General features: G+C 43.0%; 2 protein-coding genes across 4 annotated transcripts in view; one reads left to right on the top strand and one right to left on the bottom strand.

Moving 5' to 3' along the window:
- Positions 1–3,480: 3,480 nt before the first annotated feature.
- LOC149307214 (uncharacterized) lies at positions 3,481–11,899 on the bottom strand. Its single transcript, XM_089538281.1, has 8 exons — positions 11,828–11,899; positions 8,528–8,626; positions 8,221–8,310; positions 7,757–7,921; positions 7,422–7,546; positions 7,008–7,080; positions 5,588–5,726; positions 3,481–5,358 (listed from the first exon to the last, which is right to left on the bottom strand). Exons 1-8 carry the CDS (start codon positions 11,897–11,899, stop codon positions 5,339–5,341), a joined length of 783 nt encoding a protein of 260 aa, XP_089394407.1. The 3' UTR covers positions 3,481–5,338.
- An 8,269-nt stretch (positions 11,900–20,168) lies between these two features.
- LOC149307213 (uncharacterized) overlaps positions 20,169–25,712 on the top strand; it is a 28,363-nt gene continuing 22,819 nt past the window's right edge. For all 3 annotated transcript variants that reach the window (XM_089538600.1, XM_089538601.1, XM_089538599.1), the window contains exons 1-3: positions 20,169–20,226; positions 23,116–23,430; positions 24,764–24,915. In XM_089538600.1, the coding sequence (XP_089394726.1) occupies positions 23,203–23,430; positions 24,764–24,915 (380 nt within the window). In that variant the 5' untranslated portion in view covers positions 20,169–20,226; positions 23,116–23,202. The remainder of the gene's footprint in view (positions 20,227–23,115; positions 23,431–24,763; positions 24,916–25,712) is intronic.

The following is a 25,712-nucleotide window of genomic DNA, read 5'->3' as shown; positions in this document are numbered from 1 at the left end:
GGATCAGATAGGATCTGGTGCCTTCAGGATAAATATGCATTCCTAATGTGGGATCTAGTCCTTAAGTCAACATCTGCTTCTGAAGATACAGACTGAAGTCTACAAAAGGCCATGCTACCAAGCTTCTTTCTTTCAGTTAGTCTCAAAACTGCCACAAGATCCCTTTGCACTCTGTATGGAAAATGCCACCCTTAATTTGTTTGTTTGTTTGTTTATGCATTTTACAACTCACCTCTAAGTCAAGGGAGGTGGTCTGTGTTTGAAGTATTTTGCAGTCTTTCTGCCATTAAGAGCTTGAAAACAGCCAGCTGTAAAACTCAGATACCCAAAACAAATTCTGTCCAGCAAAGAGCTAAAACAGAACTCATCATAACCAGAGTGTGCATCTCCTTTTTCTAAACACCAGATAAATACGTAAATAAATCAAAACCCAAAAGTACAACAAGCAACCAAAAATAGCACAAGGTAGCCAGCAGATTTGTGGAAATGTCCATCTGACATTTGAAAATAATCTTTAATTATATTAAAATATAATAATTATATTAAAAATTTAAAAACATACTTGTTTAAAAACATACATATTGTCAAATATACTATCACAATCTATATTGTCTTAGTCACCCCTGCCCCCCACCCCCTTGTAATATATTCTTATGATACATAAATTCTTATGATTATTATTAATCACTATCACCCAACATTTTAATACAGTATAGTCTAAAGTACATCTATTTTATAGCAGAGGAAATGAAATAATGACTAAATTTAATTAATTTAATAACACTTTAAACGACACATCTACTCTCTAAAGAACATATTTAGGCACTGTTTCTTTCATTCAGGGATAGGACTAGCTGATCTTTACGCATTTCTGCCAAGATTTTAATGAGTGCAAAGAGCCGATGAAATGAGAAAAAATGGAACAGAATGGATTTTCCACTGTTGAAAATGTGGAAGATGCCCAGATTGAATGTGGGCTGCCGACTGCTTAGCCACAGGGCAGTGTGATGGTTTGAACTGGTAAGCAATAACCCATTGGTATACCGTGTTTCCCTGAAAATAAGACATAAAATAAGCCATAGCAGGATTTCTAAGCTTGGAATACCGTGTGGCCTCCCTCCTTCCCTTCCTCCCTCCCTCCCTCCCTCCTTCCTTCCCCTCTCTCCCTCTCCTTCCTTCCTTCCTTCCTTCCTTCCTTCCTTCCTTCCTTCCTTCCTGCCCCAGCTTGGCTATGGGGACAAGGTTTGCTCTGCTGTCAACCATGGCTGGGCCGGAGCTCGGAGTGGGGCCAAGGCTTGAGCTCAGCAGTCCTGTACCCAGGTCTAACAGTTAGGACAAAGCTGCTGGGCTCCGAAACCCAAGCCTTGTCCCTGACTCTGGCTCCCTCTGGCCAAGGGAATTAAAAAAAGGAACTTTGTTGGCCAGAGGGAGCTGGGATCAGGGCCAAGGCTTGGGTTTCAGAGACCAGAGGCTCTGTCCTGGCTGCCAGACCTGGGAGTTGGGACTCCTGGACCCAAGCCTCTGCTCCGCTCCAAGCCCCGGCCCAGCTGTGGCTGACTGTGGGTTAGACTTTGCCTCCACAGCCAAGCTGGGGCAGATGCCGCAGAAAAGCAGGTAAGGAGGAAGAGAGAGAAGGACAGAGGGAGATGGGAAGGAAGGAAGAAGGAAACGAGAGGGAGAGAGGAGAAGGAAGGAAGGTGGCTGGGAGGGAAGGAGGGATGCCACACAATATTTCTTATTTCCAGAGCTTATACTGAGCAAATGCTTAGAAATCCTGCTATGGTTTACTTTATGGGTATGCCCTATTTTCAGGGAAACAGATCCCAGTCCCTGTTAAAATTCCCATATGGCCTCTTGTGGGATGGCTTGCTTCACTGGTAGTTGCTGAAGCTGCCATAAGGCTCCTCCCTGTGTGGCTAGTGGTCTCTACAGTGGCACTTCTCATTTCAGGCTTGATTTTAACACTAGTCTTGTACCCAACAATGATCAATTTTACAACAACACATTTTAGTGTTTAACTGTTTAAATGCATTACACAGAACATCAGGACTCAAACCAAGACATCTCTTGCTTCACAGGGCTGTTAGTTGCAAAAGCAGTGCTTTGCAAAGACATCACACTTAAAAACTGTTCAGTCTGAGCCTGCTATTGGTGTACATAGTTTCATCACCTCAGCGCCTGTCCCAAGGGGCTTTTGACTTCCACATCCCGAAACCTTTGAGGGGAGATTCCTTCGGATAAGCCAAGGTACTTCAGACTGTCCCTGCCTTTTGATACTTGCTTGTCACAGTTCATTTAAGACAGACACTGCTAGTTATTGTCCTGAATATAACAGAGGTGTTTTAAAATTTTGGACAAGTCCCCAGCAGAGCCAGAACAGCCATGGGCCTTCCAAAAGAAATGTCTTGTGCAGAATAAGCTTCTGGCTTGACACAACAAGTGTGTCTGGTTTAAGTGGGGGCAGCAAGATGGCACAATGTGGGCTCTTGTCAGTTTATTACATTGTGGAGTTACACTATTCCAATCTAAAAGGCACCTGATGTGATTACATTATGCAAGATGGCTTGTTTTAAACTAGCAATGCGGGACACAAGGAATTTCTCACTGCAGGGATGTTTTCTCCCTTGAGACTTCGGTGACCTAAAGGCACTTAAAATCCATGGACTTTCAGCTGGTAGTCTTTGGCCAAACCAAGCTCAATGAAGAACTGACCTATGTTCTTCTGCTGGTCCCCCTGATTTGTGGAAATGTCCATCTGACATTTGAAAATAATATTTAATTATATTAAAATATAATAATTATATTAAAAATTTAAAAACATACTTGTTTAAAAACATACATATTGTCAAATATGCTATCACAATCTATATTGTCTTAGTCACCCCTGCCCCCAACCCCCTTGTAATATATTCTTATGATACATACATTCTTATGATTTTTATTCATCACTATCACCCAACATTTTAATACAGTATAGTCTAAAGTACATCTATTTTATAGCAGAGGAAATAAAATAATGACTAAATTTAATTAATTTAATAACACTTTAAAGAACACATCTACTCTCTAAAGAACATATTTAGGCACTGTTTCTTTCATTCAGGGACAAGACTAGCTGATCTTTACACATTTCTGCCAAGATTTTAATGAGTGCAAAGAGCCGATGAAATGAGAAAAAATGGAACAGAATGGATTTTCCACTGTTGAAAATGTGGAAGATGCCCAGATTGAATGTGGGCTGCCGACTGCTTAGCCACAGGGCAGTGTGATGGTTTGAACAGGCAAGCAATAACCCGTTGGTATACTATATTTCCTTGAAAATAAGACATAAAATAAGCCATAGCAGGATTTCTAAGCTTGAAATACCGTGTGGCCTCCCTCCTTCCCTCCCTCCCTCCTTCCTTCCCCTCTCTCCCTCTCATTCCCTCCTTCCTTCCTTCCTTCCTTCCTTCCTTCCTTACCTGCTCTTCCAAAGCTTCTGCCCCAGCTTGGCTATGGGGGCAAGGTTTGCTCTGCTGTCAACCATGGCTGGGCCAGAGCTCGGAGTGGGGCCAAGGCTTGAGCTCAACCGTCCTGTCCCCAGGTCTAGCAGTTAGGACAAAGCTGCTGGGCTCCGAAACCCAAGCCTTGTCCCTGACTCTGGCTACCTCTGGCCAAGGGAATTAAAAAAAGGAACTTTGTTGGCCAGAGGGAGCTGGGATCAGGGCCAAGGCTTGGGTTTCAGAGACCAGAGGCTCTGTCCTGGCTGCCAGACCTGGGAGTTGGGACTCCTGGACCCAAGCCTCTGCTCCGCTCCAAGCCCCGGCCCAGCTGTGGCTGACTGTGGGTTAGACTTTGCCTCCACAGCCAAGCTGGGGCAGATGCCTCAGAAAAGCAGGTAAGGAGGAAGAGAGAGAAGGACAGAGGGAGATGGGAAGGAAGGAAGAAGGAAACGAGAGGGAGAGAGGAGAAGGAAGGAAGGTGGCTGGGAGGGAAGGAGGGATGCCACACAATATTTCTTATTTCCAGGGCTTATACTGAGCAAATGCTTAGAAATCCTGCTATGGTTTACTTTATGGGTATGCCCTATTTTCAGGGAAACAGATCCCAGTCCCTGTTAAAATTCCCATATGGCCTCTTGTGGGATGGCTTGCTTCACTGGTAGTTGCTGAAGCTGCCATAAGGCTCCTCCCTGTGTGGCTAGTGGTCTCTACAGTGGCACTTCTCATTTCAGGCTTGATTTTAACACTAGTCCTGTACCCAACAATGATCAATTTTACAACAACAACACATTTTAGTGCTTAACTGTTTAAATACATTACACAGAACATCAGGACTCAAACCAAGACATCTGTTGCTTCACAGGGCTGTTAGTTGCAAAAGCAGTGCTTTGCCAAGACATCACACTTAAAAACTGTTCAGTCTGAGCCTGCTATTGGTGTACATAGTTTCGTCAGCTCAGCGCCTGTCCCAAGGGGCTTTTGACTTCCACATCCCGAAACCTTTGAGGGGAGATTCCTTCGGATAAGCCAAGGTACTTCAGACTGTCCCTGCCTTTTGATACTTGCTTGTCACAGTTCATTTAAGACAGACACTGCTAGTTATTGTCCTGAATATAACAGAGGTGTTTTAAAATTTTGGACAAGTCCCCAGCAGAGCCAGAACAGCCATGGGCCTTCCAAAAGAAATGTCTTGTGCAGAATAAGCTTCTGGCTTGACACAACAAGTGTGTCTGGTTTAAGTGGGGGCAGCAAGATGGCACAATGTGGGCTCTTGTCAGTTTATTACATTGTGGAGTTACACTAGTCCAATCTAAAAGGCACCTGATGTGATTACATTATGCAAGATGGCTTGTTTTAAACTAGCAATGCGGGACACAAGGAATTTCTCACTGCAGGGATGTTTTCTCCCTTGAGACTTCGGTGACCTAAAGGCACTTAAAATCCATGGACTTTCAGCTGGTAGTCTTTGGCCAAACCAATCTCAATGAAGAACTGACCTATGTTCTTCTGTTGGTCCCGCTGAAGCTGAATCATCTCTCCATCCTGAGGATGCTCAATCACAGTACCACTGCAGGCAAACGTCTTCTAGAAGGCCTTCACCAGTTTCTTCTTCTCATAATCATCGGCAATGCCTTGGAGTGGACAGTGGTGAAGGTTTTTCTGCCATTTCTCTGCTGGATCCTTAAATGGATGTAGTCCTCAGTCCCAGCAGGAGGTAAGTCATCACTCTTACTTGCATCAGTAAAGAGGTCGATGGAGTGGAGGTTCTGAAGACCGGACATATGACGTCTTTCGCTTCACCTTTTTTCCGGGTTGGAGGCAACAAAAAGAGGCAGGATCTTCGATGATGGCGGCTCTTAAAATGCTTTGGAGGAAACTTAAAAACAAAATGAAGGAGGGACAAAGTGAGAAAGAGGCAGTTGAAATATCTTCTAATGCACAAGTGTTAAAAGAAGAGTTTCACTTCGCCAAACTGAAAGAGGACTGAGGCAAGGGCCTTCTTTGCTCTGGCTCCCTCAATGTGAAATCCCCTCTCCTTGGATATCTGACTTCATTACTGAGAAATCATGGAAGGGGCTGTGTGTCAGCTCTGTCTGGTCTCTTACCTGCACATCTAGTGGGTCTGTTGTATGGTTGGTAGCGGCTGCAACGTTTATGGAGGTAGCAAGGAGGAAAACAGGACTGGTGAATGCTTGGATCCTGGCTGGTCCCTGGATGTTCTGCCTGAACTGGCGCCTGCTTTTTCTGTTCATATCAAGAGCAAAAGAAGGTGGAAAGGGAGGTGTTAGTAGCAAACCTGACTCTCCAGGTCCTCCAGTGCAACTCTGAGACCAACATCTGATAGACATTCACCATAGAATTGGGCTAGAGGAGCTAGAAATGCCTAGTGGATTTTTCTCTCTAGGGATCTCATGGTCCTCTCCTGGAGTGAAACTTCAAGGGAACCATGTCCTCTGATCAAATATCCCATCCTCTGTTGGGGATGTTGTGAAGGCCAGAATGTTCCCATCTTGCATCTGGACTGGGATGTGTAACAGAACTCATTTCCCTTTGTACACTACACACACACACCCTGAAAATTTGATAAATGGAAAGTAAGCAGTTCATTTGGCTAGAAGATGCAGCAGCCTGGTTGTGACTTCTGCTGCTGACCACTTTCCCTTCTGGTTCCCAGCGATAAATATTTCAGTAATAAGATATCCAAGAAGTGGATTGGTAGAACATTCTAATACAATCCATGAAAAAGGAGAACCAAAAAAGTCAAAGCCGAAAAAGGTGGAAGGATATGTGCTAGTGTTCTAGAATCATTTATCTTTCTAGAACACAGCCACATAGCCCAAAAACCTATTAAAAAAATTAAAGGCGTTTTTGGATGCTTTCCTAGAGGATGTGTTTTGTGCTCATTTACTGTATATACTCATGTATAAGTCTAGAAATTTAGATCAAAACATTGACCCCCAAAAACTGAGTCGACTTTATCCACGGGTCAATCTAAGTACTGTATCTTAACTCATTTTTTAAAAGAAGGCAACATCTCCTGGTGAAAAGCAAGAGCATAATATATAAGCATCAACTACTCTCTCATCCATCCAGCCTTAAGAGTAAGCTATGTCTGCTGGAATTTTATAAGTTCTTTGACATTGTTTTGCTTTGCTTCATCCTCTCCTATTTTACCCTTGACTTATCCACGGGTCATAGCAAAATCCATAATTTTGACCCCAAAACATGGCCTCAACTTATAGTTGTGTATATACGGTATTTCTTTCTTTATTTCTTTATTCAGAAAATCCATAATGTTTCCTTGGCATGAATATCTAATATATGACAAGCTAAAAGTTAATAAAGAATTCAAATATTAACTGATATAACAAAGATTGGTCACTGGTATTAAAATATCCTTCTGTTATGTTTAAATGGGTTTTTTAAAAAAAGAAAAAAAAAGAAAACCCATATTGTTTCCATTCACCGGAGCCATCCCATTACACTTAACACATGTCCTTCCCACATCCCGATGTTGAGTCTCACCTCCATAACATTTGTCCACTTCTGATAGGCACTCTGCAGCTTCTGTGCAACTTTTTCCAAAAACCACAGGATCCTGGGAAAGGAAATGAATTACATTTTCCCTTTATGGTACCTGCCTAGCAAGTTCCAGGCTATTTTCTGTGGAGAGCAAAGGGGCTCTCTTAGCCTTAAAACCATGGGAAGGTCTGTCAAAATCCCCTTCTTCAGTTGTAGGTGGCACTTAGGGGCAATTTGGGAGGGGTAGCCCTCCAATGTCCCTCGGGGGAACAATTCAGCCTTCTAAACCCTCCAGACTGCAATCTGCCATGTTCAACCAAGGGGAGCCATCAAAAGCCAAACAAGCTCCATTTCTATTGCCCTACCCTGGGTTTTCTTTCTGGCAAAAGGCCTGGCAGGGATGTAGGTGAAACTTACCCTTGCCAGACCTTGCTGGCTATCTTGAGGAGGGAGCTTCTGTCCTGAAGGACTACAGGAGACAGGTGTTGTTCTGAAGTCCCCTCTTGTGAGTCTTCCAACTCCTCCACGGCCGTGCTGTACGTCTGCATAAACAAACAGTGAGCAGAAGCTATACACTAGCCGTGTGTATGTGAAGAGTGAAGGGGAAGGTGGGAGGAATTGTTATGAACCGGCCAATTACAGTGGACAGCGAAGGAAAGAAGAAAATCAGCCCGAATTGGTGCTGGGTAAGAATTCTACGAATACAGTGATCTCCCCCCTTTCTCTATGCTATGGGGGGGGGGGGGACTTACAGTGTCCAAGCTCCCACCACTGTGGTCCTCCTCCTCCTCATTGGGCCCTTCCTCCACATCGGTGAACGGCTCACTCCCAGTTGAAATATCATCGCCGAACACCTGTGGCTGGCTGTCTTCGCCGAACACCTGTGGCTGGCTGTCTTGAGGCGCACTGCCTACGGACTGAGAAAAAAGAAAATTGGTCAGCTCAGTCCTAACCCAATGCAGCCAATTGCCTAGGGAACATGAATTGAAATTATTGTTCCAAGTTATTATTGCTCAAGACCAACCTATCCTGAGGTTTTCCTGGTAAGATTTGTTCAGAGAAGGTTTGCCTTGCCTTCCTCTGAGGCTGAGAGAGTGTGGCACCATAGGGTTTTCTTGGCAACCCTATTCAGAGAGTCCTAGTTTAATTCCCAAACAACCATGCCAAACACACACACAACCAGGATTCTAACATGATTTTAGGCAAAAGACACTACCATCATTTCAATGTCCTCTGGCAGCCAATCTTCTGTATCTTCATTCCGCGCTGTCTTGAGCGGCGGAGGACTCAGACCCCGTTCACGGTCCTAGAAAAAAGAAAGGAGAGAAGGAGGAAAGGAGACAAAGGAACCCTTTTTATTCCTTCCTTCTGCTAAAAGATGCAATGGGACATCTTTTAAATCAAAGAACAAGCAATGAAATAGCAATAACACTACCCCTTGCCAAAGAGCTTGCTGGCCCTTATTGAAGACTGACAGGGAGGCTGAAAAGTATATGTTCAAGAAGTCAGCCTGCCCCTCTCACCTTTCTCAGACGACCAAGGCGGACTTGCATGCCCTCATCATGCCTGCGCTTCCTGCCGTTACTCTCCTTGGCAAGGTGCTTCATGTTTTCCTTCTGGATCTGAGGTGGGAAAGGAAGCCCATTTAAGGAGGGAAATATTACCAGCTGGAAGCTCCCTCTTGGAGCTGAGGAATCCCTGTCAGATCTCTCTTGGGCTACAAGAGATTTGATCAAGTGCTTCCTGCAATAGCTTTTTGTGGGTGGCCATGTTCTAGAAAAGTTTTGTCTTGATGTTTCGCCAGCATCTCTGAAGATGCCAGCCACAGATGCTGGCGAAACGTCAGGAAGAAACTCTTCTAGAAAATGGCCACATAGCCCAAAAAACCCACAAAAAACTATGGATGCTGGCCATGAAAGCTTTCTGCTTCCTGCAAGTTTGCAAAACTACATCTGCCACCATGGCAACAAGGAACTTAAAGTTTGTACTAAGGGGCTGTTTCCACTTGTGATTTACAACGATTTAAAATACACCGTTTTAAATAAAACCGATTCAAAATAACCCTGGTCTTATCCCGCTTTTTTTTCCTTTGTTCTCATTTACCAACTAATTCGCTTTAAGTGATCCGCTTGCGTTCCTATTCAAATAAACCAGTGTATATATAAACCGGTTTTAGCCTTATTTCGTTCCCACTCACCATTTTGGGGCTGTCAATCAAAGCAACGTCATCAAAACGTCACTTTTAAATTTCACGGTTTTTTATAAAAGAGCCAATGAGGAGGCACTTAAAGTGCGGCGGGAAAGGGAAGGAGGATTAGATGTGAGGAAAGGGAGAATAGCCTTCCTTCTCAAACAAAGAGCAGGCTTGCATTTTTTTTTTCCCTTCTGTCTCCTGGGGGGAGGACAGGACAGAAGGTTTCGGGTTACTCCTCTGCTCTGCGAGGCTGTGTGTGTTTAGGAGGGAAAGGAGGGGTAGCTTTGTCCACAGCTGGGAGCCTGCGCTTGCAGGGTGAATTCTGAAGACAGATTTTTTCCTTCCTTTTCCTCCCTCTCTGGTCTCTCCCTTCGAAGGAAGGGGAGTCCTGCAATTATCCGTGGGGAAGGATGGTTGAGGGGAGAGAGAAACTGCCTCCCCAAAGCACTTCTGCTTGGCTGCTGCCTTTGAAAAAAGACCCCAGAGAGGCTGGCGGAGGCTGCTTGCTTAGGGAAAGCTCCTTCCAGAGGAACTATGATGGGTTTTGCAGGACGGATCCCCGCTTCATGGCTCTATAGACAGCCCAGGGAGGGAGCACTCTTCCCCTCCATTACAAATGGTGTTCATTGATACACACACACACACACACACACACACACACACACACACACAGGGTTTCCTTATCTCCCCCGAGATTGCTGTGCAGCAACCCTCTCTTTGAGTGGCACGGATGCTGAAGAGATTAAGCGCCTGTAAACCATTAAAATAAAATAAAAATCCTTATCTCTTATTGAAAGACCGCAGCAGAAAAAAGGGGTGAGGGAAGCAAAGATGCCGATGGCCACGACGGATGGGGACAGAAAGGGCAACTCCCCCAAGCTGGACCATCGCGCTCGCTCCTCCCATCCAGCTAACCCGATTTCAGAGGCTGATCGTTCCCATTTAAATAACTAGATTCCTATCCCGAATCAAGGAAAAAATAGAAGGTTCAACCCTTCCATTTTTTTAATGCGGGTTATACGCCTTTAACGCGGTTTATAAAAAGAACCAAGATATGAATCGATTTCAAATGGGGACGCATGCGGGGTGATCTAAAACCGTTCTAGGTTTAAATCGGGTTCAAATGGGCACGCTACTTTCTGAATTGGCTTCGTAACCCGCGTTATACCCCAGTGGAAACGGCCCCAGGGATTATCAGGAGCCCTGGTGGCGCAGTGGTTAAATGCCTGTACTGCAGCCATTCACTCGAAACCACAAGGTTGCGAGTTCAAGACCAGCAAAAGGGCCCAAGCTTGACTCAGGCTTGCATCCTTCCGAGGTCGCTAAAATGAGTACTCAGACTGTTGGGGGCAAATTAGCTTACTTGCTAATTAGCTTACTTGCTGTTCACCGCTATGATCTTTGGAATAGCGGTATATAAATAAAACAAATTATTATTATTATTATTATCATCACTGCATCAGTACTGCCCAGACTTCCTTTAAGGGTGAATTCCTGATGGGGAGGAACAACTAACTGTCTTTGCAAGACAGCCAGACGCAAACATGCTGCCCAAACATAAAACACCATGGAAAATGCATGAGGCTTTTTCTGTACCTTGTCATACAGGTGCGTTTTTTTAATTAATGTCACCAAAGTGGCCATTATTTTCTGTTCATCCAAGATATCCTGGAGGCTGGAGATGGATAAGGAAACAAGTAGGATGCTTAGTGTCCTGCAGCCTGACCATGCTGGCTTATCTGCCTCTAAAAACCTCCTAAGTAAACAACAACCATTGCAAGAGAGCCACAAATCCCACCCTGGATGCTTGGATATTGCACCTCTGGTCTCCAAACAAACCAGAAGTAAATAAAAGGTTGCTTCTGATTTCTTCTAAAACTCTTTGGGAGAACTAGAGACACAATGATCAGCTGAACTTCCATGCTCTCCTTGAACATGTCATACCCAAAGGGTAAAAAGAAAACCTTACAATATATTTCTCACTTATTCTTACTTTCAGACACTTCTAAATCTTTTTTTATTATTCCTAGCTGTTGGGCCCTGACCTGTTCCATCTGGGATGTTTAAATCACATTGGGTTTTCCTCCCTCCATTTGTAAATTGCCCAGAGTCCTGCTTTTTTTGGTGGGGGCAAAGGGAAATAAAAGAATATCTTACAATCCCAACAGTAGGTTTAATAACAGAACACACATGTAATGAAACCAGATTCCCAGCATCTCCCAAAAAACCAAAAGGCACTTACATTTCATATAGGCTGGAAAGCCTTCTACAGCGCTTAAGCCTATGGAATTAAACAAAAAGGAGACAAGAGTTATCAGATATCTGCCCATCTCAAACCTTGCAGTTTTCTAGTTTCAAAGTGTGGCCCTGAAGGGGTGTTGGACTACAACTCCCAGCTAATATTACAATAGCTGTGTTACATCTGCCAGGAATACACTATGGGGAAACCTTAGAATTATATCACATCACCTCTTACAAAGGAGCTTTCAGATTTCTTGTTAGAATTATAATATTTTTAATTAATAGGATGAGTTAAGGATACATTGGATCCTCACAGAAATGCTCGAATAGGGCAGAAATAAAGAAAGAAACCGGCAGCTCTCCCATGGGCCCTTGGAGTAATACCAACCTCAGAACCTCTATCCGAGGATGCATTCTTTTCATTGGCCTTTCCACACATCGCAGAGGCACTTTCCGCCATCGTGGCTCCCTGCGTCTGGCCTTCATTTCGCCAGAAAACACTGAGCCTATAGAAACAAAGAAGGTTCAGCAAAATGGCTTGCAGGAGGTGCTATTCCACTATTATTTACTCCCTGGCAGAACAGAAATACCTGTGCTCATGGGATTGTGATATTCTTACAACGTTGTTGGGGTGTGCCTTCAAGTCTTTTCCTACTCATGGTAGCCCAAAGGCACACCTATCCTGGAGTTTTCTTGGCAAGCTTTGTTCAGAGGAAGTTTGTCATTGCCTTCCTTTGAGGCTGAGAGAGCGTGGATTTGCGCAACGTTACCCAAAATGTTTCCATGGCTAAGTGAAGATTTGAATCCAAGTCTCTCAGCAAGCCAGCCCTCCACTCCGACCCATAGCGAGTGCTATTGGATCCCCCACATATGACTTGGCAAGTTTCGGCCGCACAATTACAAACCCATATAGGGCAAAAAACCCCACTACATCAAGGACTCAGCTCACCTCACAGGAAAAACCAACAACCTTCAACTTAAACACGGAGACATACTAATCAGCTTTAATGTGGTCTCCCTGTTCACCCCAACAACTGAGAGGAGTGAAGATAAGCCACCACCCAAGACTGAGACAAAACTGACAGCCTCACCTACAGGAAAATGGGAAAAGATATAGCAGACCACACCGAAAGACCAAAACAAAAATTCAACAAATAACAATAATAATAATATAATTTATTTATATCCTGCATTTTCCCAGAGGAATCAAGGTAGATTACAGCAAAAACTATAATAAATACAAATAACAATAAAATCACATTTCAAAATCACAATATACATGAAGTAGGGAGAATCATGCCCCTAGCCTAATATGGTTCCATGTTTCTTCCATGTGGAGGATGCTAAGATCACAGTTAAGGGGGTGAAACGTGCACTGGCTGATATTGGAAGCAGTCACAAGTAGGAGCCCTGATGGCGCAGTGGTTAAATGCCTGCACTGCAGCCACTCACTCAAACCCACAAGGTTGTGAGTTCAAGACCAGCAAAAAGGCTCAAGCTCGACTCAGGCTTGCGTTCTTCCAATGTTGCTAAAATGAATACCCAGATTTGTTTAGGGGCAAAACACACTGGGGCGAGGCAACTGCACACACCTCAACTCCACCCAGATGCCAGCGTCTTGCCACATGCCTGACCCATTCCTTTGGGGCCATCCGTCAAGCCCCTTAGTCCCATTAATCAAGTAGTAATTGAGCTTTGACTGGTTTGTACCTAAAGCAGGTAAAAATTACTTTCCCCCAGATATACTATTTTGTTATTTCATTATGATAGTAATACCCATGTTTAATTATGTCACATTCAGAGTATGATAACCAAGTGTAAATTCTATGTCATATAATACTCTTTGTTTTTTCTTATAGAGAAACCGCCCAGAGTGATATTTTCATGGGAAAGGCTTTAATGGAACAGTGGTTGTGCATCAGAATGAAAATGGAGGTCTCTGAGTTCAGTTATTATTGTATTACAAAGAGAACCTGCAAGGCAAAGCATTATAAAAGGCCTCAACAATGTGGCTTCACTTTAATTTAAACTTTTGAAAGGACTCTTGAATTCTGCTAGAATCACATGAAACAGTTTAGGAGCAACTCAATTAGAAAATGTGATTTCTTTCCAGTGAAGAGTAGGATGTAGGCACTTAAAGGCAGTTTTCAACCATTTCATATACAAAACAATAACATTAGTTGGGCATTTGGATTTACTGAACACAAACAATAGGGAAAAAGGACAGCATTGGCAATAGCTCAAGCAAGGAACCTTTCAAAACATCTGACAAATATAGTTAAAAGGAATAAATGGAATTAATATGGTGAGTTTCCATAATCTGTTAATACTAATCAATCAATATTACAAAGGCTTTAATTACATCAAACCATTGAGCTATATATTCCGAAGTATTACATACATTAATCACTGTAGTCAACAAATCACAAGAACAGTACCAGAAAGGTGCTGGTTTTGTTGTGGTACAATCCACTTCACTTTAGCCAGAAGGTTAAGTGGGTATGTGTGAGTGTATGTGTGTGTGTGTATTAAGAGACATATGTTTTGAACATCCCTACCACTGACTTGTTAAACGCTGATGATCCAAAGGCAAATGATAGATGCCCAGAAATTATGTCATTAGATCCCATTGACTGAAGAGACACTATGTGGCCTTTTGGGGTGGTCTGCAGCCGCTCCTTTACTGGCCAGATTGGTACTGTGGCTACTGCATGCTGTGGCACTGATTTGGCCTCCGTAGAGCACAAAAAGGAGCTTGTGCCCTTGGAGAGGCACCATAGCTGCTGCCAAAGGGTGTGATTATTATTATTAACCTTTATTTATAAAGTGATGACACCCCTTTGTTGCTGTGCCTTTTGGACGAAGCACCAGAGGTGCATCATCATGGCACCCTGAGGGCAACATTAGGGCATTGAGCATGGGGACGCTGAGCCCTGACTGTCCAGGGACTAAAGTAGCAAGAGGGTAGGAAAAGGAATTCAACATGCAATTGCTGTAACCAGGTGGGCAAGTGAATGTGTAAATTACTACTACTACTAGCTGTAGTAGTGTAGTATAGTGTAGTAGCAGTAGGAGTGGTAGTAGTGGCAGGCTTCTTTATATATCACACTTTTTATCAGAATAGGGATACTGTATAAAGTGACTTATAGCATTAAAACATTAAAAGACTGGTTTGGTAATTTCTGTGGTCCTTTGGTGAATATACATGGACGAAGTATCAAGAATAAGGTGTACAGTTTATTTGTTAAACATTGCAGTAATTTTTTTTAATAGAGTCACCATCAATCCCAGAGAGTAGCTTCACAATATCATTACACCAAAATGCAAAGGCTGCAACCCAGGTAATGGTAAATGTAAAGGTTTTCCCTTGAAAAGATTGTCTAGTCATGTCTGACTGTAGGGCACAGTGTTCGTCTTCCATATTAAGGGAGGTGGTGTTGTCATGCCAGAAGTACCGGTAAAACCCTCACTGGACACATCACAAACTATCATCAATCTCACATAGCAACAACTTTCAAAAGAGGAAACATCCTTCCTGGCCAACTCTGCAGTAACCATCACTAGAATCCCAGTTGAAGACATCATTGTCTAGGTTGAATCCGCTCTCCATCATCTCCCAGAGGAGGAAGAGATAGGAGGAGAAACAGCCAGGATTCTGCACAAGGCAAAACCACCTCTCAGCAACATAACCAAAAAAGAAGGAAAAGCCATCAAGGAACTCAATTTGGACCCAGAAATTATCATTCTCCCAGCAGACAAAGGCAATGCCACTGTAATCATGGAAACAGAACATTTGGGCCACACAGTGTACAGAAACCCCACACATACAGACAGATACCTGCACAAGAACTCCAACCATCACCCAGGACAAAAAAGAAGCGCAATCAAAACATTGCTAGACTGAGCAAAACGCATCTGTGAACCCCACTTCTTGGAAGATGAACTGAAACATTTGGACCAGGCTCTACAGGCTAATGGTTACTCCAGCTCAGACATCAGAAGGGCTGCCAGACCCAGAAGAACACAGAAGAGTGAAGACAAGCAGCCACCCAAAGGGAAGGTATTTTTTTAATCATACACCAAAGGAGTCTCAGACAGAACAGGGAAACTGGTGAAGAAACACAATATTCAAATGGTTTACAAACCAACCAAGAAAATCCAGCAAATGCTTTGCTCAGCCAAGGACCAGAGAGACCCTCTCACAGCCGCAGGAGTTTACCATATACCATGCAGCTGCGGGCAAATCTACATATCCCTATCCACCAAACGCAGTGTCCAAAGACAAATCAAGGAGCATGAGAGACACTGCAAACTGAGTCAGCCGGAAAAAAAATCAGCAGTGGCAGAACATGTTATAAACCATTCTGGGAATAAAACATTGTTTGATAACACTGAAATTCTGGACCATACCAACAACTATCAGGTCAGAAGGCACAAGGAGGCCACTGAAATCCATAAACATTTGGATAATTTCAACCTGAAATAAGAAACCCTTAAAGTGAATTTTACACACATTACATTTCTTCGTTCCTTGCCCTTTTGGAAGAAATGCGTGTAATAACCTTATGTAGTCAATATACAGTAATACAGGTCAAACTGTAAATAATAAACAGATCCAGAGTTCAGTTAATACATAGAAAATAATCTACAATGTCATCTCTTTCTGTCTCTTTTGACAGCTGGCTGTTGCATTTCTGCATCATTATATACAACCGTTAACACTACTACTGTCTATGTTAGTATCTGCAAGCCATGGTCCTCCAATCACTTCTTTAAAATTTGTAGATTATCCTTTGCAGATCTTTCAGAACTAATGTCCAATTGAAGGAAGAGCACCATCCTTTTCTTTTACTAGCTGCTTTTGTTCATTCTATATTTTGTATGCCAAGCCACTTTGAGACCCACGCATGGGAAGGGACAGAATTTAAGAAATAACACAACAGTTGGCCCTTCTTCTGTACAGATTTTTTATACATGGATCCAAGCATCCACAGTTTGAAAATGTTCCAAAAAAGTATACATTTCAAATATCAAACCTTGATTTTCCATTTTTATAAGGGACACCATTTTGCTATGTCATTATATTTAATGGGACTTGAGCATCCATGGATTTTGTTATCCACGGGGGATCTTGGAACCAAACCCCAGCGGATAACAAGGGTCCACTGTAGTTCAACGAACATAAGAAATGAAGAATTGAATAAGAAGGATGCTTTCAGTTGAGATCAACCAGTCCAACTTGTGATGCCTTCACAAAGGAGTGGTAGATGCCACAGAAAGAAAGACAGGACTCAAAACTAATATCACACAGGAAATAGGCAAAATAACGAGTAGAAATACCTCTTGCGATGAAATCCTGCCACTTTACACCACTTCTCATCCACAACGGACACTACTCACACCTTGGCCAACATTCTCAATTGTTTCCATGGAAACAAAACAAACATCCCTTCCCATTCTATTTGGTCCCATCTGACCATTTTTCCATGAAGTCCAGTGACATGGGTTACAATTCTCTTAATAGGGTGATTTCAACTCCTTTTTAACTTCACTGGTTTTAACTGGCTCTTTTGGTGAGCCACCTTGGATCTCACCTAGCATAGAAATCAAATAGCTATTTGGATCAGAAACTGGAAATGCTGGCTCCTACACCATGAGAAAAGCAGCATATAAATGAAATTATAATTATGGTTATGATTATTGCAAGTTGGTTCTCCTTTACCCAAAATGCTTGGGACTAGAACTGCTGAATTTTGGAATATTTTGGATTTTGGAGCCTCAGATAAAAAGTGCTCAACCTGTTTTAACAACAGAATTAAAACCATTTAAAACTTAGTTTAAAACAGGACAGCACTATAAAACCTCTTCTCTTGTTAACACTTTGTTTCCAAAGGCTTGCTGGAAGAGAAAGGTAGCTCTCCCACTTCCTTTGCAAGATGCTGTGAGCCATTTATACAGAATAATCCCAATGTGATCACACCTGGATTTCTAAAAAAGCAAGGGATGAAAACTTGGGTGGATTGGGAGATAAATGTACACCAGAGACTGACATGAAAATGGAGCATCACTGGAAATGCACAAACGTTACAAAGCTGAGGTCAAACTGTAAATAATAAACAGATTCAAAGTTCAGTTAATACACAGAAAAGAATCTACAATGTCATCTCCTTCTGTCTCTTTTGACGGCTGGCTGTTGCATTTCTGTATCATTATATACAAAAGTGATGTTTCTACTCCCTTGTGTTTCTTATGGGATACATAACTGGTTGGAGAAAGGAAGCAAGGAAGGTTCATTTTTTAAATCTCTTAAAAATAATGATGACAGAAGATTTTGGCCCTATACAGACGGGCACTTTCTTTCGGCCTATGGGTAGACTTAGGGTGCAATGTCCACACGCTGGGTGCCCTAACCCTGCCCCCAGGGCACCATTTTGCAACACACTGGTCCACATGGCATGCGACATCATGATGCCCCTCCGCTGCTGCATCCTCTTGATGCAGCACTGAAGGGGCATCATAAAGCCATGCCACCACAGCTATGGTGCCCCTTGGAGGGCACAAATAGGAGCTCCTTTTTGTGCTTTCCAGAGGCCGGATTGGGGCTGTGGCATGAGGCCCTGATCCGGCCAGCAAAGGGACGGCTGCAGACCGCCCCTTCGGGCTGGTCTATATTGCTTCTTTCAGAAGCAGTGTAGTCAGAAGGAGAAGCCATATCACATCACTTAGGGATGCCATCAGATCATGAAGATGGTGCCACAGCAGAGGAGAGGGGCAGAGAAAGGGAAAAATCTGCTTGAAAGGACAGATGGGGAGAGAGAGAGAGAAGTGAGAAACAGAGAGAGGAACGCAGTCCAATGGATGTTGGTGATTTCTGTGTTAATGGAGCAGTGAATCTATTCCACATTACAGGGAAACCTGCAACCCCTTTGGAATGTTATCACATCACACCTTGGAGAAGTGCTTTGAGGCAGCTCAGATCCAAGCCGGGCATCTCCCACAGCTTTTCAACAACAGGAAAATCCATCCCTGTTTGGATCCGTGTCCTCAGCAGTTGTCCCTCCTTCCCTCGTAGTTGTCCCTGTGGCTCCGGATATCTCGGCCAATGTTATGTGGCCTCTTGCGGGATGGGTTGTCTGGCAGGAAGTTGCTGAAGCTGCAGTGAGGCTCCCTGTGTGGCTGGCAGTCTTCATAGTGGTGCTTCTTACACCAGGGTTGTTCATATTGAGGGTGTCGTTATGCAACTCAGACTTGGCTGGTGTTACCACCATAGTTGAACTTGCGGTCCTGTTGCCACCTGTCTCGTTCTGCAAATAAAGGAAGGGATAGGGAAAGGGCTCAGTCTCTTCTGCAAGACACCCAGGAGTTGAGTATTTCCAGGGAGGGGGGGTTCCTAAATAGGATTGCATGCAACCTTTGGGGTTCTGCCTGAGCTGCAAAGGGAATTTCTGCCAGAGTACATCAGTAAGGGTAATCTCCTATAAGGATTCTTAGGGAACATGCAGTTGCTATGCTATTTTATGGGTTACTTGCATGATGCATCAAACAGGCAATTGCGCTGAGTTTTTAAAAATCTTATGAAGCATCATTTATAAAATTATGCATCAGTGGGTGACTAAACACAAACTCATTTATTTCTTTCTAGTAATGACAGTCAAAGGTTTATCCACACTGCAAAATTGAAGCAGTTTGACACCACTTTAACAGCCATGCCACAACAGCAATAGCAAGTATATTTCCATATCGCTTCTCAGGGCGCTTTAGCACTCCTTAAGAGGTTCACAAAGGGTAAGCTAATAGCCGCCAACAAGCTGGGTATTCATTTTAGTGATCTATGGAAGGATGCCAAGTTGAGTCGACTCTGAGCCCCTGGCTGGTATTGTGAATGAACAGGTGCAATACAAGCATTCAGGGATTCTGGATTGGTAGTTTTGTGAAATATTTAGCCTTCCCTTTCAGAGAGCTCTGGTGCTCCACCAAAGTACAAATCCCAGAATTCTATAGCATTGAGCCATGGAAATTAAAAGTGGTATCAAAACACTTGGGACCCTCTTGTTGGTGTAGTGGTTTCAGTTATGGACTACGACTGTGGAGACCAAGGTTCAATTCCCAGCTCAGCCATGAAACCCGCTGGATGATCTTGGGCAAGTCATATGCCCTTCCCATTCCTAGTCTCCTTATTTCTTAACTGCAGTCTCCTACCCTGCTATAAATAAGTACTAAAATCTAATAAACCAGCATAAGAAATGCAATACAACAAGAGGGCACGCAGTACAGTAAGAGAGCCATTGTGGTGTAAGAAGCAAGAATCAGTAACAAGAAACACTTGGCTGAAATTCTTTCTTCTGTTGTTGTTGTGTACATTCAAGTCGCTTCCGACTTATGGCCGACCCTAAGCCAAACCTATCACAGGGTTTTGTTGGCAAGGTTCTTCAGAGGGGGTTTGCCATTGCCATCCTCTGAAGCTATGAGAGAGTGACTTGCCCAAAACCACCCAGTGGATTTCGATGGGCAAGCTGGGACTAGAACCCTGGTCTCCAGAGTCATAATCCAACCCTCAAATTGCTGCACCATTCTAGGTGTCATTTCTCTATTTGACCAGTGACCTTGTTTCACAATAGGCAATTTACTAAGAGACGGAAGCAAATGCTAAGAGAGAGGCATGTTGCTGCCAGAGTTTCCATAGCAGCTGGCCTGTGTTTCTTGGCATAGCAGAAGCGAGCAGGATCTATTTTAAAGTCTTTCCCACAGCATTTGGGACTCAAAGGTACAGCAGACGTTTCTCAGCAGGTAAGTCTGGGCCATACCAAGTGGCCTCCATTTCTTTAGCGTGGAATTCGGTTCAGCTTCCTCAAAGAGCCTGAGATCTGGGGCGGTTTACTCGGTTGCACAGTTGCTCTCTGATCATGGGATCCTATGGAAACCTCTAAACAGATATCTCTAAGTGCAAGGACCAAGACTATACTGGTTGACTGTTCCTTATTCGAAATGCTTGAGAAAAGAGGTGTTTTGTATTTTGGGATACCTGTATTTGCATATATGTTCATGAGATATCTTGGAAATAGGACCCTGGTCTAAATGCAAAATTCGTTCACTGGTATGTTTCATATGCACCTCATACACAAAGCCTGAAGGTAATTTACACAATGTTTTAAGTAGTTTTGTGCATGAAATAAAACTTGTGTACCCTGAACCATCAGAAAGCAAAGATGTCACTATCTCAGCCACCCATGTTTCAGATTTTGGAATTCCAGAGACTCAATCTGTAGTACGTTAGGGACCTTGTAGGGTTGCCATCACCTGTACCACGAAACTGGGACAAAATGTAAAAAAGTAGGTCAAATGTAGGACAGTAAATGTAGGACATTCAAGAAAAAAGGAGGACACAACCAGCTAAAAGCAAAAAGCATTAATAATTTTTTTTAAAAATTAATATAAATCCTTGTTTACAGAAAACATTCTTCCTGGACAGAAGGCACACAACAACAACAAACATAATAAAATACATCTTAGGAAGTAGAATAAAGATAGAGAGATCTTACCTGTGAAAGTAAGCTGCAGCGGCCTCCCTCCATTTCCTTGGGGCTCCATTTCCTTGGGGCCCAGCCAGTTGGGGCCCAGCAGTGATCTCCTTCTTTGGGGCCCAACCAGCCAGCCAGGCCCCATGTGGCTCTTCCCGCTGCGGCAAGGCCTCCTTGTCTGCCACTGCTGGAGGACTCCTCCATGGCATCCTCCTTCCAGAGAGCCCAGCTCAGGCCCTGCCTTGCTGCCAGCATTGGTGGCCCTGCCCCTAGCCCCTCCTTGGGCCCAGCAAGGCCTAGCAAGACAGCTAGGCCTTGCTTCATGCTGCCACTGCCGCACTAAAAGCAATGGAGGAGGCAGAGGAGAAGGAGGAGGAGGGAGCCAGGAGCCGGGACTGGCTCCAACCCGGGATGTGACATTCAAATCGGTTTAAAAACCATGAATGTCCCTCCAGAAACCAGGATATGGCAAGCCTACTACAGAGACTATTTTAGCAACAATAGCAAATACATTTCTATACCGCTTATCGGTGCACTTAAGCACTCCCTAAGCGGTTTACAAAGTGTAAGCTAACTGCCCCCCAAAATCTGGGTACTCATTTTAGCAACCTCAGAAGGATGCAAGCCTGAGTCAAGCTTCAGCCCCTTTGCTAGAATTGAACTCACAACCTTATGGTTTTTGAGTCTTTGGCTGCAGTACAAGGAATTGATCCACTGCGCCACCAACATTCCTTTGGGTTCAGTTCTGATTGAATTCCAAAAAAGAAATGGCAGATTTGGGAATGACAGTAGGAAATTATACACACACACACACTCCTAGTCGTAATTTTAAAAGCATAAAAATACTTTGTCATTTCAACTCTGCTACTCCCTAGGAAAAAATCCTAAAGAGTAAAGATATACAACTGAGCACTAAAGTTACAATCATGCAAGCTATGTATGGATGCGAGAGCTGGGCAGTTAAGAAAGCAGATAGGAAGAGAATTGATTCATTTGAGATGCGGTGCTGGAGGAAAGTGCTGAGGATCCCATGGACAGCCAAAAAGACAAACAAATGGGTCTTTGAACAGATCAAGACACATCATGAGAACACACGACTTAAGGAAAGACAATAATGCTAGGAAAGGTGAAGGGAAGCAGAAAGAGAGGAAGACCACAGATCATATGGATAGACTCTATAGGCAAGGTCACAGGATGAATTTACAGGACCTTAGCAGAGCAATGAAGGACAGGGAGTCATGAAGATGTCTCATTCACAGGGTCACTAGGATCCAGGGTCAACTCAAAGGTAGTTAGCAGCACACAAACAATTTCCCAATAAGAGGCAGCTAATATGGAGAAAACAGTACTAAAGATATCCAGGTTCCGCGGTGACTAGTAGATGCTGGCGATGGAGGGATTACTCCCAAAGTGACTGACTCTTGTATTACAGTATATATCGACTATAAGTCAACCTCATGTATAAGTCGAGGGCAAGTTTTGGGCCCAAAATTACAGATTTTGCTATGACCAGTGGATAAGTCGAGGGTAAAACATAGGGGCATATAGCTAAGGATGTAAAGGATGAAGCAAAGGAAAACAGTGCCAAAGAACTTACAGAATTCCAGCAGACATAACTCTTTGTGTTACTCTTAAGGTTGGATGAATGAGAGAGCAGAGCGGGTCAGTGCTTCCAGGACAGTTTATACCAGTGATGGTGAACCTTTTCGAGGCCGAGTGCCCAAACTGCAACCCAAAACCCACTTATTTATTGCAAAGTGCCATGTTCCTCTGGCTTTCTAGAAACAAACTCTGGCAAATTCTGTGCTGGGGCGATGGCACATGTGCCCACAGAGAGGGCTCTGAGTGCCACCTCTGGCACGCGTGCCATAGGTTCGCCATCACTGGTTTATACTCTTGCTTTTCACCAGGGGATGGTTTCTTCTTTTAAATAAGAGTAAAGATACAGCCTTACATTGACCAATAAGTCAACTCAGGTTTTTTTGGGTCAATTTTTGACCTAAATTTCTAGACTTATACATGAGTATATACAGTAATCTGATTTGATGCCACATTCATTCATGCCCTGAATTGTAATGCAACACATGAGCAGCTGTTAGTTGCATCACTTGTCCTCAGTTTGCAAAAACAATTGCTCTTTTCTTCTCTCTATACTCAGAGTAACTATGGGGACCTAAGAGTAAGGGACTTTATTCACCACTGATACCTCTAGTTCCATATTGATTTGGACACATCGGATTCCTAAATGTTGCTCCAGAAGGGCAGTGGATTTATGGGGTTGCCTTCCCGGTACAGAGCTGGCAACAGGTATTTCCAACATGGGACTTTTGAAAAAGAGGCTTCAGATCTGCCCAGAAAAGTTGGAGGAAGTTCTAGAAGAAGCTGTCATTTTTCTCAATCCTTATCTGCTGCAGAACCGAAGGGAAGTGACAAGAACAGGGTCCTTTCCCCAAAAGTTTCCTTTCCATCAAAGGTAACAGAACAAGATTATTCCGCAGGTTGTCCCTTTTACTGTGTATAGAAGGCTTTAATTTTTTAATATTAAATTTATTAATTTTTAAATGCAACAATTAAATTTTAATTTTAAAAATTAATTTTAATTTAAAACGGTTAAGACAAAAATGTCCCCAGAATGCTTTGTATGAGTTCAGTTGCAAATGCATCTGCTTATAGACTTAGCTACAAGGAAACAGGGATACTTCTTTATATGATGTTCTTCCAAAAATGCAAAATAATAGGCACATGGCTATCTGCCACATACAAAGTGGCTTTCTGTCGTTTCAGACTGGGATCTTTGTGTCTTTATTTGGAGATGCCAGGGACAGAAGTGGCACCTTTGATATGCAAAACTATTTACCACTTGCCCTGCCAAGGCCCTTCTTCGTTGCTATAATAGTATCTGTGGTGGTAGATATACCAACGGTTCTCCTACCCAAATTACTTCCTTTGGATGCCACCCAGTTTGGGAATGATTATATGAGCAAATTCAAGAAACAAACTATGCAAGGTATTTAGAGAGATCTTGTAGCACCTTTGAGACTAACTGAAAGAAAGAAGTTGGCAGCATGAGCTTTCATAGACTTCACTCTACTTCCTCAGATGGTAAGCTCATTATTATTATTATTTCTACCTCGCCTCTCCAATAAGATCGAGGTGGCTCGCAACATTAAAAGCCATACAGTACAATAAAATAAATCCCACTATCCCTTCCCTCCTTATAACTAATCAACGAGTCAACGTAATAATTAGTAAGTATAATAACTTAATAATAATTAATAAAATACAATAAAAATTAATAAAATAATTAGAGACAGGAAACAAGACATCTTGGTGCCAACTTTTTTCTTTCAGTTAGTCTCAAAGGTTCTCTACGTACTGATTCTACAGACTAACACAGCTATATCTTTGAATTGTATGCAAGGTATCGTGTGCATTTTTGTAAAAACACAGAAATGACAGACACGTTTTAGGACAATTACCTACACACCTTTTTATACATTCCATTGTTGTGGTTGTGTACCCTCAAGTCATTTCCAACTTATGGCAATCCTATCATGGGTGTTTCTTGGCAAGAGCTGTTCATAGGAGGTGTGCCTTTGCCTTTCTCTGAGGCTGAGAGAACGTGTCTGCCCAAAACCATGGCTGAGCTGGGATTCAAACCCTGGTCTCCATAGCCCTAGTCTAATGCTCAAACCATCACACCACAACACCATACATTTATTAGACAACCCCATTTCTGACATTTTCACTTGACATCCTTCCATGCAAAATCTAGCACTCATCTCTCTCTTTCCTTTCTATCTCAGATAGTTGTCAATGGAACATCAGGTTCCCCGGAGCTGAACAGCTCAAGAACCCCAATGAGAGGATACAGTAGGACGTTCCTTCACTCCAGACATCCTCAAACAGCCAACTTGATGAGTATGCAGATTGACGTTTGCTCCAAAGACGATGGCAAGTAAGTTTGGCCGTAACTGTCCATGCAATGGGAAAGGCTGATCGCCGAATGTTATCCTCATCTTCTCAGAAGCAGTCCCTGCTGAATTCAGTGGGATGTGTTCCCAATAGGTGCTTATACTCTTGCTGCCAGATAGAAAAATCCAAATGGATGAATAGGAAGAAGACCCTGGCAGAGGAATGGTCAGATCCCAAGCCCTGCTCTGCAGGCACCATTTAGATGGGAAGAAGGAGGAGAAGCAATACTGGGAAGGTTTATCACACGGGGTTTATCCTGTGCAGAAACAGGATTTAAAATGGGAAAATCCTGCAAAAGCGGAATCGTTTTAACACGACGTCGGGCATTAATGCTATTAATGTAATTATTTTAACTGTCATTGAATTTTATTATGGGAGGCTTAGGGTTAATACATGTTTTATTATGCTTTTGTACTCTTTTGTATTTTTATCTTATGTTGTAATCCCACCTCGACCTGCAGGAAGAGGTGGGAAATTTATTATTATTATTATTATTATTATTATTAACACACACAGAAAGTGGACAAATCCTGCAAAAGTGCCATCATTTTCACATGGGCATTGAGCATTAATCTGACATTAACCCGCACAGAAAGTGGACAAAATCGGCTGCTTTTTACTTTCGGGATTCTTGAAGTAAAGGATTTGATACAAACAAAGGAGTTCTAAGCAGTTGTTTGGAACTTCAGACTGACATCTGGAATTTCCTTTTGAGAACAACAAAGAATAAATTTCCTTTTGAGAATAATGGTTAAGATTAAAAATCCTTTTTAAACTGTT

This window comes from Sceloporus occidentalis, unplaced genomic scaffold (genome assembly GCF_023333645.1).
Source record: "Sceloporus occidentalis isolate IW3139 unplaced genomic scaffold, rSceOcc1.0.p SCAF_9, whole genome shotgun sequence".
NCBI classification, from domain to species: Eukaryota; Metazoa; Chordata; class Lepidosauria; order Squamata; family Phrynosomatidae; genus Sceloporus; species Sceloporus occidentalis.
Note: the sequence above shows the minus strand (reverse complement) of the source record. Positions and strands in the feature narration are given on the sequence as shown.

Excerpts from the sequence above, each read along its gene's own strand:
- LOC149307214 (XM_089538281.1), bottom strand. The coding sequence starts at position 11,899 with ATGGCGGAAAGTGCCTCTGCGATGTGTGGAAAGGCCAATGAAAAGAAT. Across the intron at positions 8,311-8,527 it reads GCCTTGGTCGTCTGAGAAAG|GACCGTGAACGGGGTCTGAG; the intron begins GTGAGAGGGGCA and ends TCTTTTTTCTAG. Across the intron at positions 7,922-8,220 it reads CAGAGGACATTGAAATGATG|TCCGTAGGCAGTGCGCCTCA; the intron begins GTAGTGTCTTTT and ends CTTTTTTCTCAG.